This window comes from Fukomys damarensis, unplaced genomic scaffold, assembly GCF_012274545.1.
Source record: "Fukomys damarensis isolate Sample0158 unplaced genomic scaffold, DMR_v1.0_HiC HiC_scaffold_23, whole genome shotgun sequence".
In the NCBI taxonomy this organism is placed as follows: Eukaryota; Metazoa; Chordata; class Mammalia; order Rodentia; family Bathyergidae; genus Fukomys; species Fukomys damarensis.
In genome coordinates this window covers 5,958,198-5,985,313 of record NW_022900935.1, presented here as the reverse complement: position 1 = coordinate 5,985,313, position 27,116 = coordinate 5,958,198, and the positions used below count along the sequence as shown (strand labels likewise).

The 27,116-nt window shown below is 45.2% G+C and overlaps 3 protein-coding genes across 3 annotated transcripts in view; 2 read left to right on the top strand and 1 right to left on the bottom strand.

Moving 5' to 3' along the window:
* Positions 1-15,801, top strand: part of Gnl2 (G protein nucleolar 2) — a 23,937-nt gene extending 8,136 nt beyond the window's left edge. Inside the window, exons 6-16 of the mRNA XM_010625828.3 lie at positions 682-748; positions 2,029-2,187; positions 3,056-3,169; positions 6,652-6,780; positions 7,879-7,983; positions 8,749-8,907; positions 9,121-9,234; positions 13,066-13,541; positions 14,186-14,271; positions 14,835-14,920; positions 15,605-15,801. Coding sequence (XP_010624130.1) covers positions 682-748; positions 2,029-2,187; positions 3,056-3,169; positions 6,652-6,780; positions 7,879-7,983; positions 8,749-8,907; positions 9,121-9,234; positions 13,066-13,541; positions 14,186-14,271; positions 14,835-14,920; positions 15,605-15,757 — 1,648 coding nt within the window. The 3' untranslated portion in view covers positions 15,758-15,801. The remainder of the gene's footprint in view (positions 1-681; positions 749-2,028; positions 2,188-3,055; positions 3,170-6,651; positions 6,781-7,878; positions 7,984-8,748; positions 8,908-9,120; positions 9,235-13,065; positions 13,542-14,185; positions 14,272-14,834; positions 14,921-15,604) is intronic.
* Dnali1 (dynein axonemal light intermediate chain 1) lies at positions 15,787-24,999 on the bottom strand. Its single transcript, XM_010625827.3, has 6 exons — positions 24,525-24,999; positions 23,877-24,022; positions 21,581-21,750; positions 20,401-20,579; positions 19,893-20,057; positions 15,787-17,417 (listed from the first exon to the last, which is right to left on the bottom strand). Exons 1-6 carry the CDS (start codon positions 24,603-24,605, stop codon positions 17,382-17,384), a joined length of 777 nt encoding a protein of 258 aa, XP_010624129.1. The 5' UTR covers positions 24,606-24,999; the 3' UTR covers positions 15,787-17,381.
* A 1,239-nt stretch (positions 25,000-26,238) lies between these two features.
* Snip1 (Smad nuclear interacting protein 1) overlaps positions 26,239-27,116 on the top strand; it is a 21,912-nt gene continuing 21,034 nt past the window's right edge. Inside the window, exon 1 of the mRNA XM_010625826.3 lies at positions 26,239-26,845. Within this exon, the coding sequence (XP_010624128.1) occupies positions 26,619-26,845 (227 nt within the window). The 5' untranslated portion in view covers positions 26,239-26,618. The remainder of the gene's footprint in view (positions 26,846-27,116) is intronic.

Genomic DNA, 27,116 nt, shown 5'->3' with positions numbered 1-27,116 from the left:
CTCAGTGGCACAGTTTCTGCCTGGCAAACTCAAGGTCTTAAATTCAATCCCATATATATATATATATAATTTACCATTTTAAGCAATTTAAATTGGTTCAGTGGCATTAAGTATATTTACATTGTTGTATAACCTTCACCACTATCTAGGTCCAGAATTTTTCATCACCCCAAATTGAAACTCTGTACCTGTTTAACACTAATTCCCTGTCCTCTTTTCCCTGGTCTTGATAACTACCATTATGCTTTCTGTCCTCATATATGTGGAATTGTACAGTATTTGTGCCTTTGTGCCTGGCTTATTTCACTTATAATGCCTTCAGTGTTTGTCCATGTTGTGGCATGTGTCAGAATTTCTCTCCTTTTTAAAGCTGGATAATATTCCATTGTGTGTGTATACCACATTGTGTTTACCCATTTATCTTTCAGTGTGCACTTAGATGCAGTTCCTTTTTCAATTCAGTTTGTTTTTAGTCTTCGCTGACTTTGATACCCTTTCCTTTATTTATTTTTGGGGAGGTCCTGGGGATTGAACTTGGAACCTTGTGCCTGCAGGGCAGGCGGTGGAACCACTAAGCTAAATCCTCAGCCCCCTTTCCTTCAATATGTTGAGTTCTCCCTGAGACATCTTTTTAATCTTTATAATGCTTCAGTTGCTCATTTTGGATATATTTTTATTTAGAAATGAAGCCCAAGAAGAGATATATAAGAAAGGACAATCCAAAAGAATATGGGGTGAGCTCTACAAGGTAAGACTCTCAGGTTCTCATGAAGTGGTTCTTTTGGTTTTCATGATCTTAAGAGCAGATTCGGATGTATTGAAGCTGTCAGATAAATCACAGGCTCTGCTGTCCATTTTTTCCTCTTCTCCCACAAAGAAATCAGGAGTAATACAACCACACACACACTACTATTATTCTAGGTAACTGCATTTTTAAATCACTTGTGTAAGAATAAAAGGTACCTATGGACAATTCTGTATTGCTTGTTTTTTGTTTGTTTGTTTTTTCCTGCGGTACCAGGGATTGAACTCAGGACCTTGTGCTTGCAAGGCAGGAGGTGGCACCACTGAGCTAATCCTGGCCCTGTATTGCTTTTTTTTTTTTTTTTTGTGGTACCGAGGATTGAACTCAGGTCCTTGTGCTTGCAAGGCAGGCCACTGAAGCACTGAGCTAAATCCTCGGCCCTCCTGTATTGCTTTTTGATGTTTAGATTACCTGCCAAAATGATGTTCCTGTTTAGATTTGTCTTACATGGTTAGAGCCACGTGAGAAATTTTAAGATTTTAGTCCAGCTGTTCTCGTTTTGTAAATGAGAACACATTCTGGAGAGAGTTGATACTTTACCCAGCTCACCCAGTTTGCTAGTAGAAGAGACTTTGTATATATATTGTGATTCCTGATCCAAAGTTTTTTAACTGGCTAGTTTTACATGCACAAGGTAGAAGTATCTTAGGAAGAAAGACCATTAAGCATAATTACATAATTAAACAGTGTCATAATTAGAAACTGGTGCCATAAAGACAGACTAAAAAATTAATTTTCTGTAACATACACAAAACATATAATAGTAGAAACTGGTGGTACTGAGGCTTGAGCCCAGAGCCTCTGCATGTACCTACATACCATCCCTTTTTAAAATTTTGTTTTGAGATTTTGAGAAAAAGTCTCATTAAGTTGCCTAGGCTGGGCTCCAACTTGCAGTCCTCTTGCCTCAGCTTCCCAGAGTGGGGTTATAAGTGTGCCCTGTCACACCTGGAAGTAGTAGAAACTTAACGAATAAGTAAATGATTCAGTTCAGTAATCTGTAGTGATTGTGAACTAAGATGGGTTTCGCCTAATCTAGTTTTTCTGTTTGAAATTTAACGTTTCAGATACTCCTGGGATGATTTTTAATTCTGACCATTGGACATTGTCTCCTCATGAGACTGTTTTGCAGCTGTCTTTAAAGATAGCCCTTGATTCCTTTAAATGCTATCTCTCTTTTGTATGTACTGTAGCAAACCTTTCCCACCTCCTTGAATTTGCAGGTGATTGATTCATCAGATGTTGTAGTCCAAGTTCTTGATACTAGAGATCCAATGGGTACCCGTTCTCCCCACATTGAGGCTTACTTGAAAAAGGAAAAACCCTGGAAGCATCTCATTTTTGTACTCAACAAATGCGACCTTGTTCCAACCTGGGCAACAGTAAGTAGAGCTGCTAATCTGGAATAGACTATTGAGGCCACTCAGCTCATGTAGAATTTTTTTTTTTTTTTTTTTTTTTTTTTTTTTAACTCTCTCTCTTTGCTGACCTGTAACTCACTATGTAGCCCAGGCTGGTCTCGAACTCAGTGATCCTCCTGCCTCAGCCTCCCGAGTGCTGGGATTTACAGGCGTGCACCACCACGCCTGGCTAGCTTACACAGGCTTTAATGTATCAGTTCCCTGGCTTCTAGTTTATAAGACATTACAGTGTCCTGCTCTTGAGACTCTCTGTAGTCATTAGAGTGTTCTTACTGAAAACAGAACTGAAGTGTGCCTCCTTGATAATGGACGGAGGCACCTTTTGTCCTCCAGGATTGTGTTGGGGCAACTGCAAGGCTCGGGAGGACCAACAGCAGTGTGTACCCCTTTAGGGAGCATCTGCTGAAACCACTGGCCTGCACCATGTTGTGTTCTATTCACTGCATTTAGGAGCAGTGAAGGCATTTGTGGAATACTGTTTTGTAATTATAAGACAAAACATTAACTGTCATACTTGAAAGAACATTTTAAAGAAGTTTAGCTGATTTTTTTCCTTAGGTAAAAGGGTATTTGAAACACAGTCTTGTTATTTAAGCTCTGATACTTGCATATACTATAAATAAAGAAGCTACAGCCGGGTGTGGTGGCGCGGGCCTGTAATCCCAGCACTCAGGAGGCTGAGGCAGGAGGATCACTGTGAGTTTGAGACCAGCCTGGGCTACATTGTGAGTTCCAGGTCAGTCTCAACTACATAGTGAGACCCTGTCTCAAAAAAACCAAAAAAATAATAAGCTACAATTTACCAACATGTTTTCTTCTTTCTCTTTAGAAACGATGGGTTGCTGTCCTCTCCCAGGAGTATCCAACACTTGCTTTCCATGCAAGTCTTACTAACCCCTTTGGCAAAGGAGCATTCATTCAGCTTCTGCGGCAGTTTGGAAAGGTATGGAGAGCTGGTCTGTTTCTCCAGAAGTCGTGTAGCTGTGGGTCTGTGTGAGAGTCTCTCTTGCCTCTGTGCCTTGAACTTCATTTCCCTCTCTGTTTAGTTCTAGAGGTGTAATAATTCATTCTGAAGTGGTTCACACACTGTCTTTGCCCCATCCTGGACCAGTGTTTTCCTTTTGCCACATCCCTCATACCTGGTGGTCCAATCTTCCCGACTTCCCAGAAGTACATATTTTTAGCTCTTAGCCATGATTTCTGATATTTTCCTCTGTGTTTAAGCTACATCTTAAGTCTATATCTATTTATCTATCTATCTAATTCCCTTACTTAACTGTGGATTGAACCAGGGCCTTCCTACTGAGCTACAGGCCCCTTCCTCCTTTAATTTTTAACTTTTAGAGTCTTACTAAGTTGTCCAGGCTGTTCTAGGACTTGGACTTCTTTTGCCTCACCCTCCCAGAGTGCTGGGATTACAGGCATGCACCCAATACTCAACTGGAACATTTTTGAGAGAACTCACATTTTAAAAGTCTTTATTCTACCCTTGTGCTGTTACTTCTTAGGATGTTGAAGTCACCACTGCATTGTTTTGGGGCTTCTGACGTTTATGTTGAGAAATCTGAGACTATTCTGACTCCTAATCCTCTGTGGCTGTGATCTTTTAAAAAATTTCCATTGTTCTAAAATTTTAATGTTGTGCCTGAAGGCAGGTCTTTTATTGTTCAGTGAGTTAGACATTTGATGGGACTTTTAGTCTGATTATTGTTTATTTCTTTGAAATTCCTTATTTGCCCTCCATCATCTGCTTTTTTCATTTAGGAGTTTGGTTTTTGCCTCCTGGTTTAATTTTTCTCTCCTCTTCTTTCTTTTCTCTTCCCTCTCTCCTCCCTCCGTCCCTCTTTCTCTGAATTCGACCTTGCGCTTGCGAGGCAGGCATGGTGCCACTGAGCTAAATCCCTCTTTCTCTTTTTTTTCTCTCTCCTTCTTTCTTTATTCTTCCCTCCCTCCCTCCCTAATAGAGATTTAACCCAGAGATGCTACACCACTGAGCTACAACTCCAGCCATTTTAAATTACTATTTTGAGACAGTGTCTTACTATGTTAGCTAGACTGGGCTCAAATTTACAATCTGCCTACTTCAGTCTTCCCACGTAGCTGGGATTACAGGTGTGTACCACTTTGCCCAGCTTTATCTTCCTCTCTTTTCTCTCTCTCTCTCTCTCTCTCTCTCTCTCTCTCTCTCTCTTGTCTGTCTGTCTCTCTTTCTCTCCTCTATATTTTTTGGGTACTTTTTTTTTTGTACCAGGGATCGAACTTGGGACCTTGCACTTGTGAGGCAGGTGGCGGAACCACTGGGCTACATCCTTAGTTCTCTGGGCACTTTTTTTGACTTGCTCGTCCACCTAGTCTATCACAAAATTATTTGCCTGTTTTAATCTTTGAGAGCGCTTGTTTAACTCAGATTTCCAGGTCCTGATACATCTTATTTCGTGGATGCAATATCTTCTGTGTCTCAGAATGATAATGATAACTGGTATTTTACAATTTTCCTTTCTCCATACATTAATTGTTATCTCCAAGTTTGTTTTTTACCTTTTCTGGTAGAGTTGCACTCAAATTCTTGTTCTTAGTTTTCCATTCATATTTAAGAATAAAGTACCATGTTGCGCAAGATGGCATTATATTTGCAGCTACTCAGAAAGCTGAAGCAGGAGGATAGCTAGTGCCCCTGAATTTAAGACTAGCCTGAACCATATAGCAAGGCCCTGTCTCAGGACGAAAAAATAACCAACAATCTGACTTTCTGCATTGGACTATATTGACTGATAGATTTCTCTGTAGGATAATTGGATAGAGACCCAGTTTTGTTTTGTTTTTTTCTTCCTTTTAGGTTTTTTTGAGATAGGGTCTCAAACTCACGACAGTCCTCCTGCCTAGGCCTCCTGAGTTTTGGGATTATAAGCATGTGCCACCATACCTGGCTGGACCCAGATATTTTGGAAGACCCACTATAGGTGTTAATATCTAATAGGTCTTTTCTTGGGCCTGTGAATATTTTTAGAAAAGGGTACTCAAGTCTCTAGTTCTGGAGGAATTGACAGTTGGAAGGTCCCATTATTTGATATTTATACATTCACTTAATGACTCAGAATACTTTCCTTTTGCTATTGTTTCTAAAACTGGATCCCTTCTAGAAAATTTTCATACATGTAGATTTTCAAAAATCATAACACCCTAAGGCTCTGGGGCTGCTGTTGGAGTGAAGATGTCATGTGCCTGTGCTGAGCGGCAGGCTACTTCAGCAAGCTTTCTGCCAGTCTCTCTTTTTTTTTTTTCTTTTTGGTAGCAGGAATCAAACTCGACCTTATGCTTGCTACGTGGAACCACTGAGCTAAATCCCTGGCCCTGCCAGTCCTTTTGTTTTCAGGCCTGCCCTTAAAGGTATCTGCCACCAGTTCCAAGGTTTTTTGTGATTCCTTGGCATTATTTTCAATAGAATTTAGTATTGATGTCTCAGCTCCATTTTGTTCTTTTTGTGTGTGTGTTGGTTGTAGTGGTTTAAGTGTATTGATTTCCACTGGTGTCATTCTCATGGAGTTTGGGGAAGGATTAAGATTAGCTTGTGTGTTCAGTCTAGCCTTTTTAAGCAGAAGTCTCATCTCTTTGTTGTTCTTTTCTTCTTTCGCCTTTCTCTTCCCCCATCGTGGACATCTTTCTGTGTTGCCTAGGCTGCCCTATACTGCTGTGCTCAAGTGATCCTCCTACCTCAGCCTCCTGAGTAGCTGGGTTACAGGCACATGTCATCTGATAAAAGGCTGCACTCTGTTGCCTTGGAACTTTCACCCAGTGGTCTAACTTTTGAGATTGCTTTTTTTTTTTTTCCTTTTGTTGTTTGTAGCAATAAAAACGTTAAATGTATTATGCAAAGAAAAAGAGCAGTGGGGGGGATGAGTCATAAAATTGTCAGGTGCTGAATCTCTTAAGGTTCTCTTCCCTGAAGGAAAAAAAATTTTTTGTTTTTGAGACAGCGTCTTGCTATGTAGTTCAGGCTGTCATTGGACTACTCACTATGTAGTCCAGGCTGGTCTCAAACTCATGGTGATCTTCTTGCCTCAGGCTCTCAAGTCTTGGGATTATAGGCATGTGCTAGCTACTGTGCACAGCCTCTGAAGATCAGTAGAGGATGTTGTTCTAAAGTGATGATTAACAAGCTATTTTTTCCTCTATGGTGTACACACTGTTAATCTTAAAGCATTCAAGAGTAATTTTACACGGGTGAGTGAGGAAATGATTTACCTTCTGACTTATTTGTAAGTATCCAGCTCACTCATGCCCTGTAGCTGGTTTGTGTCTGTGCTTCAAATCAACTTGTATCAACAATTTTGCACTGTATTCTTTATATTAGCAAAGAAGCACAACCTGTTTGCCTTAGGGCTATCATGACTGCATATATGTGGTATGTCTTCTCGCTCGGCACAGTTACACACTGACAAGAAACAGATCAGCGTCGGCTTCATCGGCTATCCAAATGTTGGCAAGAGCTCTGTGATCAACACCCTGCGTTCCAAGAAAGTTTGCAATGTGGCCCCCATTGCAGGAGAAACAAAGGTATGTCTGCCTGGGGGATTTTACTTCTCTATATTTCAGAAGTCTCCGAACTTTCTGGCACCATGGACAGTTTTCATGAAAGACAGTTTTTCCAGAGGTGATGGGTAGGAAGGTGGACTTCAAGAAGATTGAAAGGAGTGTGCATCCTAGATCCTCCCATGCAGCACTGAGGCAGTGATGCAGGTGACAGGGTTGCACTGTCAACACAGATGAGGCTTTGCTTCCTGCTCACTTATTGCTGTGCAGTTGGTTACTCCTGGTGCTTTTTATTTCAATGGAGGGTGATTTTTTTTTTTTAAGGATACGAAAACCACCCTCTTATGCTGGGAATCAAACCTAGGGTCTTCTGCGTACTAGGCAAGCCTCTACCACCGAGCCACACAGAGCCTCTGTCTGCTCCTCTTGAACAAAGACCACCCTTGGGAGTTTTTCCATATCACAATTTAGAATATGCCAGTTCTTTCTGCCCACTTGATAAGACTGAGTGTGCTTTATATGCCACTAGTTAGCTTTGGCATGATTTAGTTAATGCCATTCATATTTAAGTCTGTTTTAAATTGTCACTCCAGTGTTTCATGTTGAACAAAATTAACCCAAGGGCCAGGGATTTAGCTTAGTGGTTCCGCTGCCTGCCTCGCAAACTCAAGGATCCCAGTTCGATACCTGGTACCAAAAAAAGAAAAAACACTAACCAAAGAATTTTGATGCATGGGTTAAGGAAAACTCAACCTTTGGTAGATTCTGATAGTTAAGGAGCAGAATTTGGAAAACAGTATTTGGGGAACATGGTCCTCTTTAGAGCCAAGGAGGCCAGTAGTAGTGTGTTCCAGGAATACTTTTAAAACCCAGAGAAAGGTTCACTGGGTATTATTATGCAATACTAGATGGAAATCCTGTCTGTACTGTATTTTGTGCTCTTAGTTTATAGAAGCTTTTGTTTATACTTAGTGGAAGTATCTTAAAGAAGAGCTTGGTTACTTAGCAGCTTGCATGTTTTTGACTCCTTTCTTGCTTCGTGTAGCAGCATGCAAGGTTTGTGAAAGTGAACGCATGGTTTGTTCTCAGCTCAAGGATGATGCTGACTTCCTCTGACTACAGGTCTGGCAGTATATTACCTTGATGCGTCGGATATTCCTCATTGACTGTCCAGGTGTGGTTTACCCTTCTGAGGACTCAGAGACAGACGTTGTGCTGAAAGGAGTTGTGAGTATCTATCTTGTCCTAATAGCCTCAGTTTGACTTTTGGGGGCAGTGCTCCTAGAAGCTTTTTCTCTTAGCTTTTTCTCTCATTCAGAAGGCAGTTTGGGGTTAGCTGTCTAGCCAAACTTTAGGAACATGATGCTGAACAGAGTGGCCTTTCCTTCCACTGCAGCCTGCCTGAGGAATTAGTGGAACCGTGGGTATATTTGGTCAGTATCATCCCACAACAGAGTTGTAGTTTACACACAGGATCCAGAGGCAGGCAGGGCCTGTTTATGTTTAGTGGTAATTCATCTTCATGGGTTTATGGGTTGAATCATTTTGGAACCCAGTCATTTCCTTACTTGTTTCTGAACATGACTGAAAACTTTCAGTGGCTCCCCTAACCTTAACCATGCTCCTGGCCATACATCTTGTGCACATTCCTCTGCTCCCTTCTTAAACAATTCCATTATGTTTCTATACTAGGATTGGTAGACTTTTAACCATTTCTACAAGTGGGTAGCCTGAAGCGTTCCCACAGCAAACTGCTTGCGGAAGCCATTAAGTTTGTGGTGAGCTGGGATTAGAGCTGAGTTCTGGGTGGCTCTGGTCAGCTTTCAGCAGTGCTCCTTGCTGCCGACCATGTCTAGCCACCTTGGAGACAGGATCCTGCCAGGCTCCACTCGACTTACGATGTTGAAATCTATTTCTCGTTACAAAGAACACTGGGAACTTCCCTTTTTCCGCAGTAGAGTTTGTGAGCGAGAGATTTCTATTAACATCTAGGTTCAAGTTGAAAAAATTAAGTCTCCTGAAGACCACATTGATGCTGTCCTAGAACGAGCAAAACCAGAATATATCAGTAAGACATACAAGATTGATTTGTGGGAGAATGCCGAGGACTTTCTTGAGAAGCTTGCTTTCCGCACTGGGAAATTATTAAAGGTGAGCCAGGGTCTGTGAGAATGTGAACTGGTATGAACTGCGGGCCTGTGGTGTGTGTTTTGTGGACTTGTTTTATATGCATCACGTGAGCCATGTGAAGCTTGTCAAGCAGGTGGAGATGAATGACTGGGACAACTAAAACGTTCCCAAAGTGGGAGGCGGTTTTATTCGTTATTCTTGGAATTTAATTGGGGATCTTGCCTGACATTTTAGGGTGGAGAGCCTGACTTGCAGACTGTGGGCAAGATGGTTCTTAATGACTGGCAGCGAGGCCGGATCCCTTTCTTTGTCAAGCCACCCAATGCAGAGGCGCCCGCAACCCCCCAGGTAAGAATTGGGTGCATTCAGCTCTTGGAAAATTAGGTTGCCCACCCTGATAGGGCCAACTTTTTGGTTGCCTCCTTCTGTGGAGCATCTTATTCCTTTGAGGTAGATATTTCGGGTGCAGTTTCTCAGTCCATAGTGCCACTGCTTTGGCCTTGTTGGGGATGCCATTGAGAGTAACAAGTAGAAGTTCCATAGAAGACCAAGCTTAGATAGCCTCTATAGGGCCTTGCCAAAGAAGGCTCATTAAATGTGGGCCTGGATTGGATGTGGTGGTGCATACTTGTAATCCCACTAGATGGTAGGTTTATCCAGGAGGATTGCAAATTCAAGGCGAGCCTGGACTTCATAGTGATACTTTGTCTAAAAAAAAAAGAAAAAGAAACAAAAAGGGTTGGGCTGGGGATTTAGCTTAGTGGCGCAAGTTCAAGGTCCTGAGTTCAATCCCCAGTACTGCAAAAAAAAAAAAAGGCGGCGGGGGGGATCTTCTGGTACTTCTATCTTTCCCTTGTATGTAAAGAACAGAGTCTTCACCAGGATTCATCTGTTGAACATTTTTTAGAACTAGCTGTGTGCCAGACACAGGAACAAAGGAGTGAATGATAGCTCTTCCTCTCAAGAAGTTCTTGCTCAAGTGAGAAAGGAGAGTGATATAGTTGATGATAAGGGAAGAAATCTTAGGTCTGGGCCCTCTGAGCTGGGTCCAGCAGCTTCCCACTCCCCGTTTCCTCATCCTGTGAGTGGGCTTGACCAACATGGTGCTTTGTTTCCCTGTTTCTGGGGCCTTTTTCAGAACTAGCCAAGTCTCAAAAGTTTTGGCTTCGTATTGCTTCTGTCCTGATGTTGTTTGGGTCCATATTGTGCTGGTTTCTTCTTTGCAGTTTCCAGAGTTGCAGCTATAGCTAGGTAATGCCATTTGAACATTTTCTCTAGCACTTCAAAATCAGCATGGTTTAAGCTGCTGTTTTTTCTTCCCTCTCCCTGCTAAAACCACACCAAGCAAAATGGTTCCTCTTTATCTGATGTTAGTCATTGACTGATAGGTTCATTCGGCCATGTGTAGTATGTCTCCTGCATGCCAGGCACTCTGGAAGCTAGAGGTGCTGCAGTGAAGAGAGACAGGGCCCTGCCCCGCTGTACTTGTTTTCCTGTGTGCGTGTGTGGGGTTTTTTGTTGTTATTTTTTTTTTTCTGGTACTGGGAATTGAACTGGGACCTTACACATTTAAGGCAGTCATGGCACTGCTGAGCTACCCTGGCCCTGCATGTGTGTTTTTCTGCTCCATTTCTGCACTCTCCAACTCCTGGTAGGTGTCCCAATAATTCAGCAGCCCGAGTTTAAGGGCTCAGTACCCTAAGACTACCTCAACTTCAGATGCCGTGTGCACATAAATAGTGCCCAGGCAACCCACAGTTATGCCCAGATAACCACAAATTCAGTTCTAGGGGCTCTGGAGTTTATTAATTTCCTAGACCAACACAGAACTCAGTAAGGTAATTTATTTATGATTACTAGTTTATTACAAATAGCACAGTGCCTCAGCAAGATAAGGGAAGAAAGCACAGAGCTGCTTTGCCCTGTGTTATCTCCCTCCTGTGTTCAGCGTCAAAAAGCTCCTGGACCCAGGGCCAGGGATAAAAAGCTCAGTGGCACCCCCACTTGCCTTGCAAGCCCAAGACCCTGAGTTCGATCCCCAATAGCGCCCCCCCGCAAAAAAGACTTCTTGGCTGGGCATGGTGGCGCACGCCTGTAATCCCAGCACTCAGGAGGCCAAGGCAGGAGGATCGCTGTGAGTTTGAGATGAGCGGGGGCTACACAGTGAGTTCCAGGGCAGTATGTACTACATAGTGAGACCCTGTCTCAAAAAAAAAAAAAAAACTCCTTGAACCCTATTAGGGAGGGATTTTTATGGAGGATTCACACAACACTGTTGATTAAATCCATGACCATTGGTGATTGAGCTCAGTCTCCAACCCCTCCTCCGTGGCTTACTGCTTCAGTTTAAACTTAGGTGTGATGAAAAGAGGCTATTGAAAAACAAAAGATACCCCTATACTTTAAAAAATTCCAAGGGTTTTAAGAGTTCTGTTCTAGGAACTGGAGTAAAGACTAAATATGTATATTATATCAGGGAGATAGCATACACAAGTTTGTAATGTCAAAAAGTTTTGTGTACTCTAGGAAAATGAAATCAGGATAAAGTTTTGAAGTAGGCAGGAAAGTGCTTTCATATGTAGGTGAGGTGGTTGGGGAAGGCCTCTAAGGCATTTTACAGAGGCCTTCATGATGCAAGACAGGAACCATGAGAGTATCTGGGGAGAACATTCCAGGCAGAACGCCTGAGATGAGGTGTGCTTATTGTGTCCAGAGTGCTGTAGAAGTCACTGGCTGGAGTACAGAGCTCAAGGGGAGGCTGGTGTGGCAGGAAGCTGCTGAGGGTTTTGAGTTAACTAAGCATTGTTCTGGATCAGCATCACTGTTCTGTTGTGAGCCAGCATGGAACACTGGGATTACCTTCAGTCCTTCCTCTATGTCTAGTCATTAAGTTTAGGTAATTCAGGTAATACTTAAGAATTGTTAGCTAGGCATGGTGGTGCATGCCTATAATCCTAGCACTTAGGATGGTGCGGCAGGAGGATCACTGATTTTGAGGTCAGCTTGAACTATATAGCAAGACCTTGTGTTTAAAAAAAAAAGGGGGGGGCTGGGGATTTGGGTCCGTGGTTCTGCCACCTGTCTCGCAAGCACAAAGGCCTGAGTTTGATCCCCAGTACCATGAAAAAATAAATAAATGAATAGATAGCTCCAAAAAAAAAAAAAAAAGAAAGAAAACTGTTATGTCCCTTTACTCTATGATTCTCTCTCTCTTTTTTATTTTTTTTCGTTTTTTGTTTTTTGTTTTAGTTGCTGTCTTTCTGTTCTGGTTGATGAAGCAGAAACTTTTTGAGACTGAAAACTAAAAATTGTTTTACTGGAAAAATTTACAAATTTGTATTTTATGAATTCCTGACTTGTTCAGCATTTTATGCAGCACTCTTACCTGTTGGTTTGTATTGTTTGTTTGTTTGTTTTTTAAGGTAAAGTCTCAACTAAGTAGTCTAAGCTTGGCCCTGAACCCACTATGTAGCTCAGGCCGTTCTCAGATTCGCCGTCCTTCTGCCTCTGTCTCTGCCTCTGGAGCGCTGGGATTGCAGGTGTGCACCACCACATCCGGCTTCCTCAGTTCTCTTAACTGGAAAATCGCTTCATTTTTGTGAGGCTGGGTTGTAAGGGTGAAATGATACATGTGGAAAACACCAGTGGAAAGCATGGCATATAGGACCAATCAGTCATCGTAGGGTTCCTGAGCTCAGAGTACTCATTTGAACGCTTGCTCGTGAAGTTCCCTTGCTGACATTCCATCAAGATACCTCCGTGTACCTTCCCTTAGTACTGTTCAGCCTAGCCTTCATTTTCATGTAGTGTTTGTGCTGTATTTGTGTGCTTATCTCAGCAACTTCCTGTTCCTTATAATATTCCAGGGAGGTCTAGGGAATCTTACCTACCTTTTCTAAATGATTGGTGTTAGTGGTTAAACACACCCTAATTGGCACACCTGTTACAATCGCCTGTCTGTCCTGTGATCCTTTGTAGTACTGGTTTCTGGGTCTGGGGTGCATTGACTTCAAGTAGATTGATTGCTGTATCTCAGTGTAGGAGTTTTTTGTACTTTCCCTTAGACCTGAGAACAGGACTGCCTGTTCAAAACCAAGGTGTGCATTCGAGCATTCAATTTTTTTTTTTTTTTGTGATTCCTTTTCTCTCCCTCCCTGTACTCTTTCTTGCCTTCAATAGCTTCCTCCTTCCTCATCTTTGGAAGACGCTACTGAAACAACCGAGAACAACTTGGAAGAGGAGATTGCAGAGACCATAGGTGAAGTCTCAGAATCTGTCACTGAGAAAGAAAAAGAAGAGGACCGTCCCAGTGATGTTAACTCTGAAATGCAGCAGATCCTTGCACGGGTTCGACAGAACTTTGGCAAAATCAATGTCGTGCCCCAGTTTTCTGGGGATGACCTGGTTCCTATAGAGGCGTCAGACATCGAGGAAGGGCTAGAGAGCTTTTCTACTGAGGAGGAGGAGGAGGAGGAGGAGGAGGAAGAGGAACAGGAGCAGGAGCAACCAGATACCAAGGAAGAGGCTCATCAGGAGTCCCAGGAAGAACAAGCGGGAAATGACACCAAAGCAGTGATTAAAGCCCTGGATGAGAAGATTGCAAAATACCAGAAATTTTTAAACAAAGCCAAAGCTAAAAAGTTTTCAGCAATCAGGTAATACTGTCATCATCTTAGAAATTGCAGTTTGTGCCTTTCTCTAAAACTTGCTATGAGTAGTGGAGAGGGGTTGTACATGCTAGGCAAGTGCTTACCACTGAGCTCCTCCCCAGCCTGAGCAGTTTTTTGGGTTTTTTTTTTTTTTTTGGTTTTTAACCAGGTTATTATTTTTTTAAAGTGATCTGTAAAGGCTGGACATGATGGCTCATGTCTGTATTCCTAGCATTCAGGAGGCTGAGGCAGGAGGATTGCCTGGGCTATTGTGAGTTCAAGTCCAGCCTGGATTATAGAGCAAGACCCTGTCTCAAAAATAAAAAGTGATAGGGCCAGGGATTTATTTAGTTCAGTGGTTCTGCTGCCTGCCTCACAAGCACAAGATCCTGAGTTCGATCCCTGGTACTAAAAAAAAAAAGAGTGATCTATAAATTATGGAGTATGAAAAGCTTAATTATCCAGTATTTTAGAAATGCTTAGGGAGCTACAAAAACTGTTGAATGTTGACTCCTTCCCCTGGTGTTACTAAAGGGGAGTGGAACGCCTGTCTGTGGGGGTGTGCCACATCTCCAGGTCAGCCTGACCGGTATAGTTGAGAGTGATACTGGGCAGCCTCATTACTTTGCTTCTTTGCTTTTGTGTTTCAGGATATCCAAGGGGTTAAGTGAAAAGGTTTTTGCAAAATCTGAAGAACCAAAAAAGACACCTAAAGAAGAAGAAGTAAACGAAACAGGTAAATATGAATTATTTAAATCATTTCGATGTGGTTTGCATCTTTAGAATTGAGGAGACCTCACTTTAATTTCCAGCTTCTCTCGGGCATTGTTATCCACATGAGCATTTGTCATATCTGGTGAATTACCCTGCTTCCTCGTACTACTTAGCACACAAATTGGGTTATCTACTTTTCGTTGTGCACATTGGTTAGGATTAAATTGGCAATTCAGGAATCTTCTTAAAAATGGTACCTTATTAACCGTAGAATCTAAGGATGCGTGCACAGATTGGGGCAGAGGCATTTCACACATTTGTCTTTTACTCCTTTGGACTGACAGCTTCCACATCGAGGGTGTTTGTGTGACACGAGTGCAAACCCTGCCATGGCCTGCATGGTCTGGCCTGACCTGGTGCCTTCCCAGCCTCGTCCTACTTTATTCTCCACTTTGCTCACTCACCCCATCCATTCTGGTCTTCCTCTCCTTTGGATAAACTTGTTCCTTCCATAGGGCTTGCCGACAAACTTTTAGGTACAAAATTCTTTTTTTCCTATGTGTTTTTATTACTGTTTGTCTCTAGCACCTACTAAAAAGGGAAGGAAGCGGAAGGCACAGAGGGAAGAGGAACAGTCAAGTAAAACTCAAAGGATGCTTACATCTAAGGAAGTAAGTATTTTAGTTCATAAATAAAAACCAAGTATAGGACCGGGGATTTAGCTCAGTGACACCATGCCTGCCTTGCAAGTGCAAGGTCCCAAGTTGAATCGCCGGTACAAAACCCAATAGCAAGTAAAAGAAGTCTGATCTCAAAGCCCACTCTTTCTGAATCAAGGATGGTCTTGGAGCTGAACCCAGGAAGCTCAATCTTCAGTGACCTGGATGTTGGCACTTATTTAGGATCAAAAGAGGCCTGCTGGATAGAAGTCCTCAAGTCCATGTCCATGACTCAAAAATTCCTGGTCACTGTCTTCTCAGCTGTGGCCTATCATCTGGAAGAGTTGGAATGTTTTGTATAGTTCCAGGTCGATGATACATGAGCAGCAGAGCTAGCTAGGCAGGCTGATTGCTATCCTCGTGAAGGACAGCTTTGTGACAGCTGTGCAGGCCCTCTCGGGAGGGGAAGTTTGTCAGGAATATTGCAGAAAGCAACCACGCACTGGATGAGAACCTATGAGTCGGTGGTCACAATGGAGGAGTAAACAGGTATCTGGGGGAGCCTCCCTCCTTGGCTCTGCTTCCAGGATCTGTGATGGCTACACAGGAAGTGGAGGAGAGGTGAGAGATGGGCTCCTGTTTCATGACTTTCAGATTTTGATTCTTTGTTTTTGTCTTTTTTGCTGCTTTTTACAGCGAAGGCGAGCAGCACGACAGCAACAATCCAAAAAAGTTGGTGTACGCTACTATGAAACACACAATGTGAAAAATAGGAACCGGAACAAAAAGAAGACCAATGACTCAGAAGGACAGAAGCACAGACAAAAAAAATTCAGACAAAAGCAGTAACATCTAATGAGTTGTTTATTAAATTATACTAAAATGTGCAGTTACAAATTGTGTTTATTTTCTTAATGCCCACGCGGCATTTCTGAGGCCATCCGTATATGTTTGTTCTTAGGTTTTACAGCTGAAACCATTCACCAGTGCTAGTGAAAAGAGAAAGCCCCTCAGCCCTACAGAGTTCTGTCACCAAGTCCATTGACACTGCGGACACTTTATTGGCCTTTAGTTCCTCCAGAGTAGAATCCTGTTTGTGTGTGTGTGGACAGAAATGAGAAAGAGCAGAATGGTGTATCTTTCATACTGGAATATTTGGCATACTGGCAATTTGGGACAGAATTGTAAAAAGAGTGTTTCAAGGATAGCAGTGTTCATGGCTAGGCTTAAAAAATAAGGAAAAGCTTTAGCAGGGTATCCACCTGGACATGTGTTTTACTGACAGGTCATGGGACCAGTAGATCTAAGGGACAGTTCTTTCCCATGAAGGTGGCATCACAGGCAAGATTTATAGGTCCCTGGGACACTTGGCCAAAGCTGTAACCTTTGGTTTAAGATGGATACTGGGATGTTTCACCTGAAAAACAACTCTTCTTTGGGACAGTTGTGGAATAACTGGAGCCTTGACCAGGACAAGTGTCATAGCAAAGCCCTGCCAAGGAAGGCGTCCTTTCTTGATTCTCGTAGGGATACTGAGGATTCCAGACATTCCAAACAAATGGAAATGTTAGTGCCTTCTTAGGAACAGTACTTGTCAAACAACTGACACGGACGTGACCCAGTTTGCTGCCCTAGCTCACCCCGGTTTGCCCTGAGTTAAAGATTTTATGTTGCTAATTCAGTTTTCAGAGTCTAAAGTCTGTAGGCTGTAGCTGATCATTGGTAATTAGAACTGCATGCGAGATGTGGTTACCTCTCCAGCTGTTAATTTAACTTAGCTAATTAGGTAGATGTGGAGTCAGGGTTTGATTTTCTGCAGAATAAGGAGAACAAATGATGTCTGTTGGCGAGGAGCTGAATTCACGGCTCCAAAGGACACTGGGACTTTTACTCCTTTCGAGCAAGCATTTACTTTCTCCAAAGCCATGGTTTACCTTGTGTGCCACGGTTTCCTAACCTAGGCAGTCTGCATCTAAGGAGAAAGGAATCCACTTGACTTGGATGGGGACAAGATGATACAATATAAAACCACAGCTCCAAAAAGATTTACTAAAGATTGCATTTCAATAGGGATGAAAGTGAAAAAGAACTGAGGCCTGGGAATCCCAAGTTAGGGTATGAAATAGACTGTGAAGCAAAAATTTGAGAGACACAAGCAGCTGCTTTGGCCAGAAGTGGATGGTGTGGAGTGTGGGAAACTAGTGGCTTCCTAAGTCTTAAGGTTTGAACTGGCAAAGTCTCCAGGATGACCCTGAAGCTGCACACACCGACAGGTTACACCACCTCCCATTGTCCAGCCAGGAGCCTGGCTGCCAGACTAGGTGTTTCCTGGCACTGGAGCCATAGTGTGACTCCTGACATACGTAGGTGGTGATCAGGGGAGGGGTTGGCTTGTTCATTCAGGAAACTAGCTTTTTTATTACAAAGGGCTTTTTATGGGGAGTAGTGCTCACTGAGACCCATATGGAAATTATCACTTCTTTGGTGCAATAATGCCTTCCAGTTGGGCCTGAAAAACAAAAACATTCCATTAATACTGGAAACTTCCAGCCCAACAAATAGCTGAGAGGTGATTAAAAAGTTTGGAAGAACGATTCAAATGCTGCCACTCCAAGTGTTCTTATTTTCTTACATTCTCAACTCCATACTTTCTATATTAACTGATTTCTGGCTTGGCATAAAGTCTTGGTACATTAGGAGTAACCAGAACTCTCCTGGTTTCCATATAATAATAGCTTAGTGTATAACATAAAGTGTTGAAAGGGAAATTGAATAAAAGTTGTTAAAATAGTGGTTTTTCCTTGCTCAGACTACAGGTCTGAATATGTCTGCTAAGTTAAACATTTGGCTTTCTGGGTTAGAATCCTGGGAGTGCTGCTGGGACCAGAGGTTTGGAAAACAGCAAATCATCAGCCGCTGAGACAACTTGACACCCAATTAAAGAAAATTGCTACCAGTGAGTAGGGAGCTGTCTATCTTCTAGTAAAGTGTAAGACACTTGGGAGTTGTTTACTGTGCTCTGCTGGCAGCCAGGACGATAATTTACTCTCATGGTCTGTGGACGGACCTGTGAGTAGCTCTATCCTGAGGAATGCAAGAAGCTTTATTTGGAATGCTGCTTTGCCTCTATAAAAATGTTTCACTCCTAAATAATCCTCCACCTTGGGGATTACAAGGTTGCTTTTGAATGTCAGAAAGATGCTAAGGTACGTACTTAGTTTTGCTCTTACTACTAACACTGTAGGGGAAACTGGGAAACCCAGACTTTGGCCAAGGAATATGGCTGATAAAGGGCTGTAGTAGGGAAGCAGCTTCAGAGGCTGCTAACTAAATGCAGACATCTGGCTATGAAAGCTTCTAACTTTTCTTTGTTTCTGTTAAACTTCACCAACAAGACAATCTCTGTCATCTTGGCTGGTGGTTAACACAAAGCCTTTATTGCAAACGGATGGCCTCTTTGGTGTGTGTGCGGAGCCAAGGTGCCTGCCAACCTCAAGGATGGAACCTTACTCTAAGACTAGGCATCGGGCCAGGATGATGGGAGAAAGCTGCTTAATGTCCATAGGCCATACGTGCAGAAGCGTGATTCTCAAACCTCAGCAAGCCCCAGCCTCTAAGACTGTCAATAAGGACTGCAGCATGTGAAGGCCCTTGGTCCAATCCCCAGTATTGCAGAAAAGAAGATGGATTGTAAGATGCCAACTACACAGTTTCTGTTCAGTGGATTTGGGATGGGCCAATGATTTATTTTTTCTTTCTTTCTTTTTTTTTGAGATAAGGCCTCACTATCCCAGGCTGGCTTCAAACTTGGGATCCTCTTGACTCAGCCTCCTGAATGCTAGGATTACATGTGTGCCCTATCTCCACAACGTTTTGGTTTGGTTTGGTTTTGATACAGGGTTTCACTGTGTAGTTCAGGCTGGCCTTAGACTCATCTTGTAGCCCAGGCTGGCCTTAAATTCACAGCAATCTTTATGTCTCAGTCTCCCGAGTGCTGCGGTTACAGGCATGTGCCACCACACCCGGCTCAGTAATGTGTTTCTAAAAGCTGCCCCTGATAAGGATGATGCTGGTCTGTGGCCTGACCTTTGTGAACCTCAGCCTGACAGAGCATGGAGTTGCAAAGGCCTATGGCCTGGCCTCCTGTCCATACAACCTGTTTTCCCACAGCTCTCCCTTCCTTCTCCCTCAGGTGCACAGAGGATGCCACCAAGCAGAGGAAGCAACTGGACTCCGGGGAAAACCACCACCAGCAGCTGGATCCCTCTGGCCACACACTGGAGAAAGTCTCCAGTGTCAGGTTCTTCTCAGTGGCCTTTGTTGCCCACCCGCTGACTTTACCCCAGACGCAGTAGCTCAGTGGATGTGAGGAGAAAGCACTTCTGGCAAGGCCTGCAGAGGAGACCCTGCCCATGGAGGAAAATCCAAGGACCAACTCTAAGGGAAAAGCAGCTCCACTTTCTGCAATATTCTCACTGAGGATGGGCAACTCTTCCAGCGGGGAAAGGTCTTTCATAGGCCAAGGCATCACGGAACATCAGAGTCAAGAACAGGTCAGCCCGGGTATTTAGCTCAGTGGCACCATGCCTGCCTTGCAAGTGCAAGGTCCTGAGTTTGATCCCTGTTACTAAAAAAAAAAAAAGTCTACACCCCAGAGCTAGAGGGATGGAAAACCTGGTAATGACCCCTCACCTGCTCCCAAAGCCTACTTTACCCCTTGGTGGTTCATGTGGACCAACATTCAAAAGTTATCAGCTGCCAGGTGTGGTGGCTCACGCCTGTAATCCCAGCGCTTGGAAGGCTGAGGCAGGGGGATCACTGTAAGTTTGAGACCACTCTGGGCTACATAGTGAGTTCTAGGTCAGTCTCAACTACATAGTGAGATGCTGTCTCACCCCCCTCCCCCCCAATAAAAAGGAGAAAAGGAATGAACAGCCTGGCCAGTTAAGCTGGGGCGAGGGCACAGGGCCTGCACCTCTAATACCTTCAACTGCTGATTTGTCCGTTTTAGGAACTGAATCTCCTCATTGTGCTTCTTCTCTTCCACCTGTCGCCTCTCCGTCTCCCTCTTCTCAGTGGCCTCACATTTTGCCTTCTGTTCATTCACTTGCCTCTCTAGGTCTTTCTTTTCTGTCTCCAAATCTGCAATCTGAAGACACAATGCTCCACCATCCTGGGACGTCACCAAGTGGACGGGTGGTGTGGGGGGACTTGGGAAACAGCTGTCCAACCTAACATTGCCTGGGTTTGTACTGCCACCCAGTGGGAGGCCAGTGACTGGCACGGAGCTGTGTTAGGGGACAGCCATGCCAAGACCACCAGACTGACCAGCAGTAACCTCAAGGCCCCACTGGGGTAGTTCAGGGCCGGGGTCACAGATGCAAGAAGGGCACTCTAGGGGCCAGAATTCAGTGTGGCAGTGACAAGTATGTGGCCCCAAGATTGACAGAAGAGCCTCAGAGGACCAAAGGGTCCTGGTAAATGCCACTCACTTTCCTCTCCATGTCTGACTTCCCCTGTTCGGCCTGCAGGGCCTTCCTCATGCCGAATGCCACACTGCTCTCATACAAAGTCTGGTAGGCAGCGATGGTCATGCGAATCTCATCCCGGACACGCAGCAGCAGCAGCCCCCTCTCCGCACAGTTGATGGTGACTTCCCGGATCAATTCATCTTCCAATATGCACACCGCAGGATCAGAGAAGGCAGAGGCTTGGGGATGCACACTTTGTCTGTGGCAAACCACCCTTCCTCTTGGGCAGGGCTCTAGGTGTGCTCTTCCTTGGAGACACAGCCTCAGGGAAGGCTCTGGGGAAGGCACCTTCTGTGGACCAAGGAGCCAGACTATGCAGCCACTCTTCTGAACTTGGCACTTGGGAGTGGCATGCAGTCAGCAAGGGTGGGTTGGCCATGGCACAAGGAGGCTAGGGCTGCAAGATGTTTGCAGCAGTGGGTCCCTTCCTTTCCGTCTTCGGGCAGAGTCTGGGCACTAGTAAAGAAATCTGATCTTTTCAATGTGAAAACAGAGGCTGTTTTCATGTGGCTTTTCTGTTGGCCTGATTTGGGACTGGGAGCAGCAGGATCTAGAGCTTGCTCCCCTCCATAAATACCAACTTGGAGGACAAACCCAAACCTACTGAGATTGAGGGGAGCCTGAGTTTGGAGGTGGTTTGCAGATTAGGGTCCCAGAGGCCAGCAAAAGAGGTCTAGCGGGCAGCCATTTGACATTAGCACTCGAGGAGGCAGAACTTAAATCCCTTGCATCTGCCGGCTAACCACAAATCACTCTGCAGTATTTTTCTGGACCAAGGGCTGAATGTTGATGGATGGGTATAAATACAGAACTTAATTTTCTGATTAAAAATTATTTTATGCTTATTATAATATTGTATCATTGAAAAAACAAAGACTTTAAAGTTCTTATCTTTAAACATCTACTAGGGAATAAGGATCCCAGCTTGTCAGGAACACAGTGAGTGGCAGGTAGGGGACTGATGGGAGAGGCAGGGCTGGAAGGGTGAGAATCCATAGGAACTGGTGGGTGGAAGGACAAGAGATGATTGCAGAATGGGGTGGGCTTCAGCTCAGTGGCGCTCAGGACTTGGATCTGTGTTGAAGGGGTAGGGAAGGAGTCCGGAGGGTGTATGGTGCCCGCCTCCACGTGGCCCACTCACCAAAACACTGTGAGTAGAGCTCCCTGCGCACAGGGCAGATGCCCGTCTCCCTGGCCTGCCGCTGCTGCAGCTTCAGGTCTAGCTGCTCCTGGAGATGCACCACGTCCATTCTGGTGCTGGGGGTGCTGGATACCTGCTGGATCCATAGCTGTGTGTCTTCGACCCACTCCCTGCGGCACAGACACAGGCAGGCTGAATGCAACCCTGTGCTTGAGAAGGCCCTTGAGCCCAGCCTGAGCAGGAGTGAGAGGTAGCTACGCCACCCCCCAGAATCTCCCCCTCTCTTTTCCTTGAAGAGTGGGTTCCAAAGCCATGCCCACCACATGCCCCATAGAGACCCTACCTTCAGGGATGGGTAGGTGGGCTATCTGTACTCTAAGGGTCCTCCTAACAGATATATGGGCATTTTGCTTCATGTGAACAGAAGGCCCAGTGGGAATTCCCCACCAGTTTATGGGGTAGAGATTCAGGGCACCATGAACCCTATTTAAGTCAGAAAGAGGCCAATATGTGTGTTAGGAGTGGGGAGGTTCTTAAAGGGTGGTGCTTGTGTGGGCTCCCCATCACCAGCCCTGTGTTGGAGGCACAGCAGGCCTTGGATGACAACATGGAGTTTGAGGACAGAACCTTCATGAGTGGAGGTCTTCTGGGCCATTGGTAGCAAGGAACCAATTGACAAATCATCCCTTCCCTTGACTTCCATCTCAGGGGAGATCACAGTCTCTTTCTGCCTGTTTCCCCTTCATCACAGGCTTCACCAAGTGCCAGCTGGGCATGATGGTACATACCTGTAATCCTAGCACTCTGGAAGGCTGAGGTAAGAGGATCAGAAGTTTGAGGCCAGCCTGGGCAACTTAGCAAGATCCTATCTCAAAACAAAACATGAAAGGGGCTGAGGATGTAGCTCAGTGTGAAGGGCCTGTGTTGAATCCCAAATACTCAAGCTGGGAAAGCGATGCTGCCAACTTACTACATAAAAATAGATGAAAGGGCATGTCTGTGACAACTGTGGCTGCAGAAGGAAAAATCTGAGTAAAGGGATCATGTTGGGGGGAAGGTTCTATTATACAGGATTCTTCAGGAAGGCGTCCTGGAGGAAATGACACGAGCAAAACCAGAGTGGAAAATTGAAGGGGACCAGAGAATACTGGAGGAAGAGCATCCTTGGCAGTGAGGACAGCAACCCTCAAAGTCCTGTGGTGGATGAGCGATGGATGTGTTTCAGAAAAGATGAGCAGAAGGTCCTGTGGCTTTAGCACAGTGAACAAGACGGGAAATAACAAGTAGTAAGGTCACGGAGATAGCCAGGTGTGGTGATGCACACCTGTAGTCTCAGCACTTGGAGGCTGAGGTATGAAGATTACCATGAGTTCCAGGCCAGCCTGGGATACCCAGTGAGTTCAAGGATAGACTGGACTACATGACAAGACCCTGTCTCAAACAAACAAACAAATCAGGGATATGTTAACATGGCCAGATGATGCTATGTTTCCCCAGCCACCCAGTCAAGCTGTCACAAGACCGGCATAATCTGATTTTTGATTTTTGGGGGGGGTATCGGGGATCAAACTTGGACCCTTGTACTTGCGAGGCAGGCGGTGGAGCCACGGAGCCAAATCCCCGGCCCAACCTGACTTGATAAAGGATGAAGGAGCAGTGTGGAGAATAGACTGGAGGAGCAGAATGGAAGCAGGTTGTTAGGCAGGAGGCCACGGCAAGAGTGTTGGTGACAGATGCTAGGAGCAAGATGGCAGTGGCAGGGGCGGTAAAGAGAAGTTAGATTCGGCAGATAATTTTAAGGTGGAGCCAAAAGAATCTGTTAGGACACGTGATGTGACAAACCAACCATCAAGAAAGGCAGCCTGAGTCCAGAGGAGGAAGACTGGGATGAGTCAGTTGGAGGATGAAAAGACCGTGGCTTACTTTGGACATAGTGGGGTTGGCCGTCTTGATGAAGGTACTGAGGAAGTTAGGTAGACCACATGGGGAGAGGAGAGTGCTGGAAATACACATTTGGGAGCCATCAGCACACAGACAGCATCCAAAGCCACAATATAGCTGAGAATACTTAGGAAATGAAAGTGGATTGAAATAAAACTTTCTGACACTCCCCCCTTCCAGGATTCAGACAGATGAAAACGCTAGGAGCTGTGGGCAACTGGGAGGAAATTCCAGCCAGGACTAGAGGCCGAACACCTTCCCCTGTTCCTAAGCTCCGGATTGTAAAACCCTGTGTTTTCTCCCAGCCACTGGACCTGCTTCATTATTTATTTATTTATCTATTATTTATTTTTACCTTGGGGGCAGGATGGCATTCAAGATTTCTTCTGCCTGCTTTGTAGGATCTGGAACACAGGAAGGTGAGGGGAGTTTGGCTTTGGGTGGCTGTGGGACCGTACTGGAGGAGCCAGGCTGCTGGGGGCTGACTTTCAGTGGCCGAGCCTGAGAAAGGAAGGTGAGGGCAAGAGATGAATCAGGTACTGGGCTCCTCAAATCCTGTCCCTCTGGATTGCACATCTCCCATTCCCAGCCTACTTTCCCCATCTGTCTGCTCAGCAGAACTGTCTCAGAGCAGAAAGAAGCCATGAAGAAACTCTGGCCCCAATGCAAGGCCTGAATGGTGCTTCTGGCATGAGCAGTCAGGCTCTGCTCTGCCCACGCCAGTGATCCGGAAATCTCTGCGGATCTTGGACCCGGCCACTGTTTATAACAGCAAGCCCCATCCATCTCCGCGTCACTTCTTTCCCATCCTAAATCTCTCTCCTGGGTCACACCCGACATCTGGGCTTTTAGTAAACTCTCCCACCCCACTTCCTGTTCGTAATTCCCTTTACTGGCAGTCGCTGCAATCCCTGTCCTTTGGTATTTCTGACCCTCTGCGTGGGGATCTGCGTTTCCCCATTGGAGCTTCCGGGCTCCTCTGTCCCTTGAGACCAGTCCTTACCTTGGGGCTCCGTTTTTCCGTGTTCCGGCTCACTAACACTGGCGTGTCATACTTGAGCAGAGAGTCGGCAGGGGGGATCATGGCGCCGTGGGGATGGCAGCTCTGTAGCTGCCCCTCTAAGCTTGGCTTTGTTTGTCGTCACCATGGAAACCCTCTCTCCCAGCCCCCTGGCTGGGGCGGGGCTTCGGAGAAGGGTGGGGCTACTAACGCTTGGGTTTCTTGGGTTTCCTTTCATTTAGCCCGCATCCAAAACTTTGGTTCTTGGCTTCCTAGGCCTCCTCCTGGGTCAGCCGGTCGCCCTGGCACTCTCAGAGGCAGGAAAAATAGCAAGGAAAATAGGGGTTCGAATCCTTGCGTCTGCATCTAGTTGGCACGTTGAACGGGGTGGGCAGATCACTGCTGAGTCCCAGATTTGTGACCTATAAAATAGAAATCATTTTCCAACTTCTGAAAGCATTGTGGACGATTACCCGAGAAAGGCATCCAGTATTCCAAGATTTTCGTTTGTTTGTTTGTTTTCCTTAAGTACCAAAGATCAAACCAAGGACTTTGCGCTTGCAAGGAAGGCATGATGCCACGGAGCTAAATCCCCGGCTCAAGTATTTCTAGGTTTTAAAAAGTGTTTTTACAAATGTACTAGTACTGCCGAGTGTGGTAGCATAAGCTTGTAATCCCAGCACTGGGGGAGGGTGAGGCAGGAGGGTTGCCGCGGGTGGGAGACCAGCCTTAACTACATAGCGAGACCCTGTCTCAAAAACCAAAACCAAGGGCCGGGGGTTTTAACTCAGTTGTTTCGCCGCCTGCCTCCCAAGTGCAAGGGCCCAAGCGGTATCAAAAACAAAAACAAACAAACAAACAAAAAACCACAAATAAAGTGGAAGCTGGACCTGGCGGCGCATGTGTGTAACCTTAGCACTTAGACTGAGGCAGAAGGATCACAAGTTTGAACTCAGCCTATACAGTTTTGCACGATCCTGTCCCAAAATAAGCGGAGTAGAAGGGTTAGGGAACTGGCTTGGTGCTAAAGGCCCTGAATGCAAGCCCCAGTACCGTAAGAAAATAAACATGAAAATAATGGGGAAAAAATAATCAAGATATATCATGTACAGGTACAAATTCCATATGTTATCAATATGTGTATCTAAAGTGTACCAATAAAATTAAATAAGGAAAATAATGAACGACTAATTGTAAATGGAGTCCAGCAGCTGTTCAGCCTGTAGTAATCCCAGCGCTCATGAGGTGAGGCTACGTAGTGAGGGTCTGAGTCAGAGAGTTTGAGGTCAGCCTAGGCCACATAGGGAGACCCGGTCTCAAAAACAAATAATAAATGAAAAAAAAAAACCCAAATAATAAATGGATAAATGACAACATAATATAAAGTTCAAGAAAAAAAAAAAAAAGGTTGGGGATGTAGCTTAGCAGCACCATGCCTGCCTGGCATGTACAAGATCTTGAGTTCGATTCCTGGTACCGTAAAAAAATTTAAAAAGAAATGGAAAAAAAAAATACTGATTTCAGTGGTTACTACCTATGGTTGCATTTTTGTCTCTTCTTTCCTTTCTATTTCCACACTTACAAGTAATCACAGTTTGAGCACCTTTTTGTATACATTGCTTTAATAAATCGGATTTTCTATTTGCAATATAGTTTGTAAACAGCATCACTAGTGGACGCATATAATCCACTAATTGGCTAAAAAATTTCTTACTGCCAGGCACTTGGGCTGTTTGTTTTGGGTGAGAAGGGTTTCACTATGTAGGTCAGGCTGGCCTTAAATTCACTGTATAGCCCAAGCTGGCCTCGAAACACACGGCGATCCTCTTGCCTCAATCTCCCGAGTGGTGAAACTCCAGGTACACACCACTGCAGTTAGGGTAGAAGTTTGCTCTTGAAATTTAAAACTCCCGCCTCCCACTACCCAGCCGGATTTACTACGGCCCCGCCCACCACGTACTCCCCTTCTCTGTCGTGAGGGCTGCTGGGAGAGAGCCCAAACGCCGGAAGCGGAAGTTCAGGGCTCTAGTTCGTCATTTCCTTCAGCGGGCTCCGTGGTACGGTCCATTTTTTCTTTGGCTCTGCTGTACGCGCAGAATGAAGGAGGTGAAGAGCGAACGGGAGCGGGGGAGCCGGCGAAGGCATCGTGACGGGGACGTGGCGATGCCCGCGGCTGCGGTGGTGGTGAAGCAGGAGCGCCTCAGCCCAGAGGCCGCTCCTGCAGCCCACCGTCGACCCGACTTTTCCGGCGGTAGCCCTTCGCCGCCGGCCGGAGAGCCCGGCCGCCCTGGCCACCGCAGCAGCCGAGCCCGAGGAACCAGCCGGTAAGTGGAGCTCATTGAGAAAAGAGGGCAGGGGTAATGTTAGAAACAGGCCTCGACTGCTGTACCAGAGCGCAGCAGCTTGTACTCAGTCCCGAGGTGGTGGAGGTCACTAAAGGATGTGTAGTTCAGTACTTGTCATTTGCGTTATAGCGGAGTTGTAAGTGTCTAATGCCTAACGGGCAGGATCTCGCCCCTTCACTCAAAGGAGGAATGTGATGAGAAGGAAGTGGGATAAGGAGGAGGAAGAAGTGCAAGACTTGCTCGTGGATTG

Excerpts from the sequence above, each read along its gene's own strand:
- Dnali1 (XM_010625827.3), bottom strand. The coding sequence starts at position 24,605 with ATGATCCCCCCTGCCGACTCTCTGCTCAAGTATGACACGCCAGTGTTA. Across the intron at positions 21,751-23,876 it reads AATGCCATCCTGCCCCCAAG|GGAGTGGGTCGAAGACACAC; the intron begins GTAAAAATAAAT and ends TCTGTGCCGCAG. Across the intron at positions 20,058-20,400 it reads AGTCAGACATGGAGAGGAAA|ATTGCAGATTTGGAGACAGA; the intron begins GTGAGTGGCATT and ends TTGTGTCTTCAG.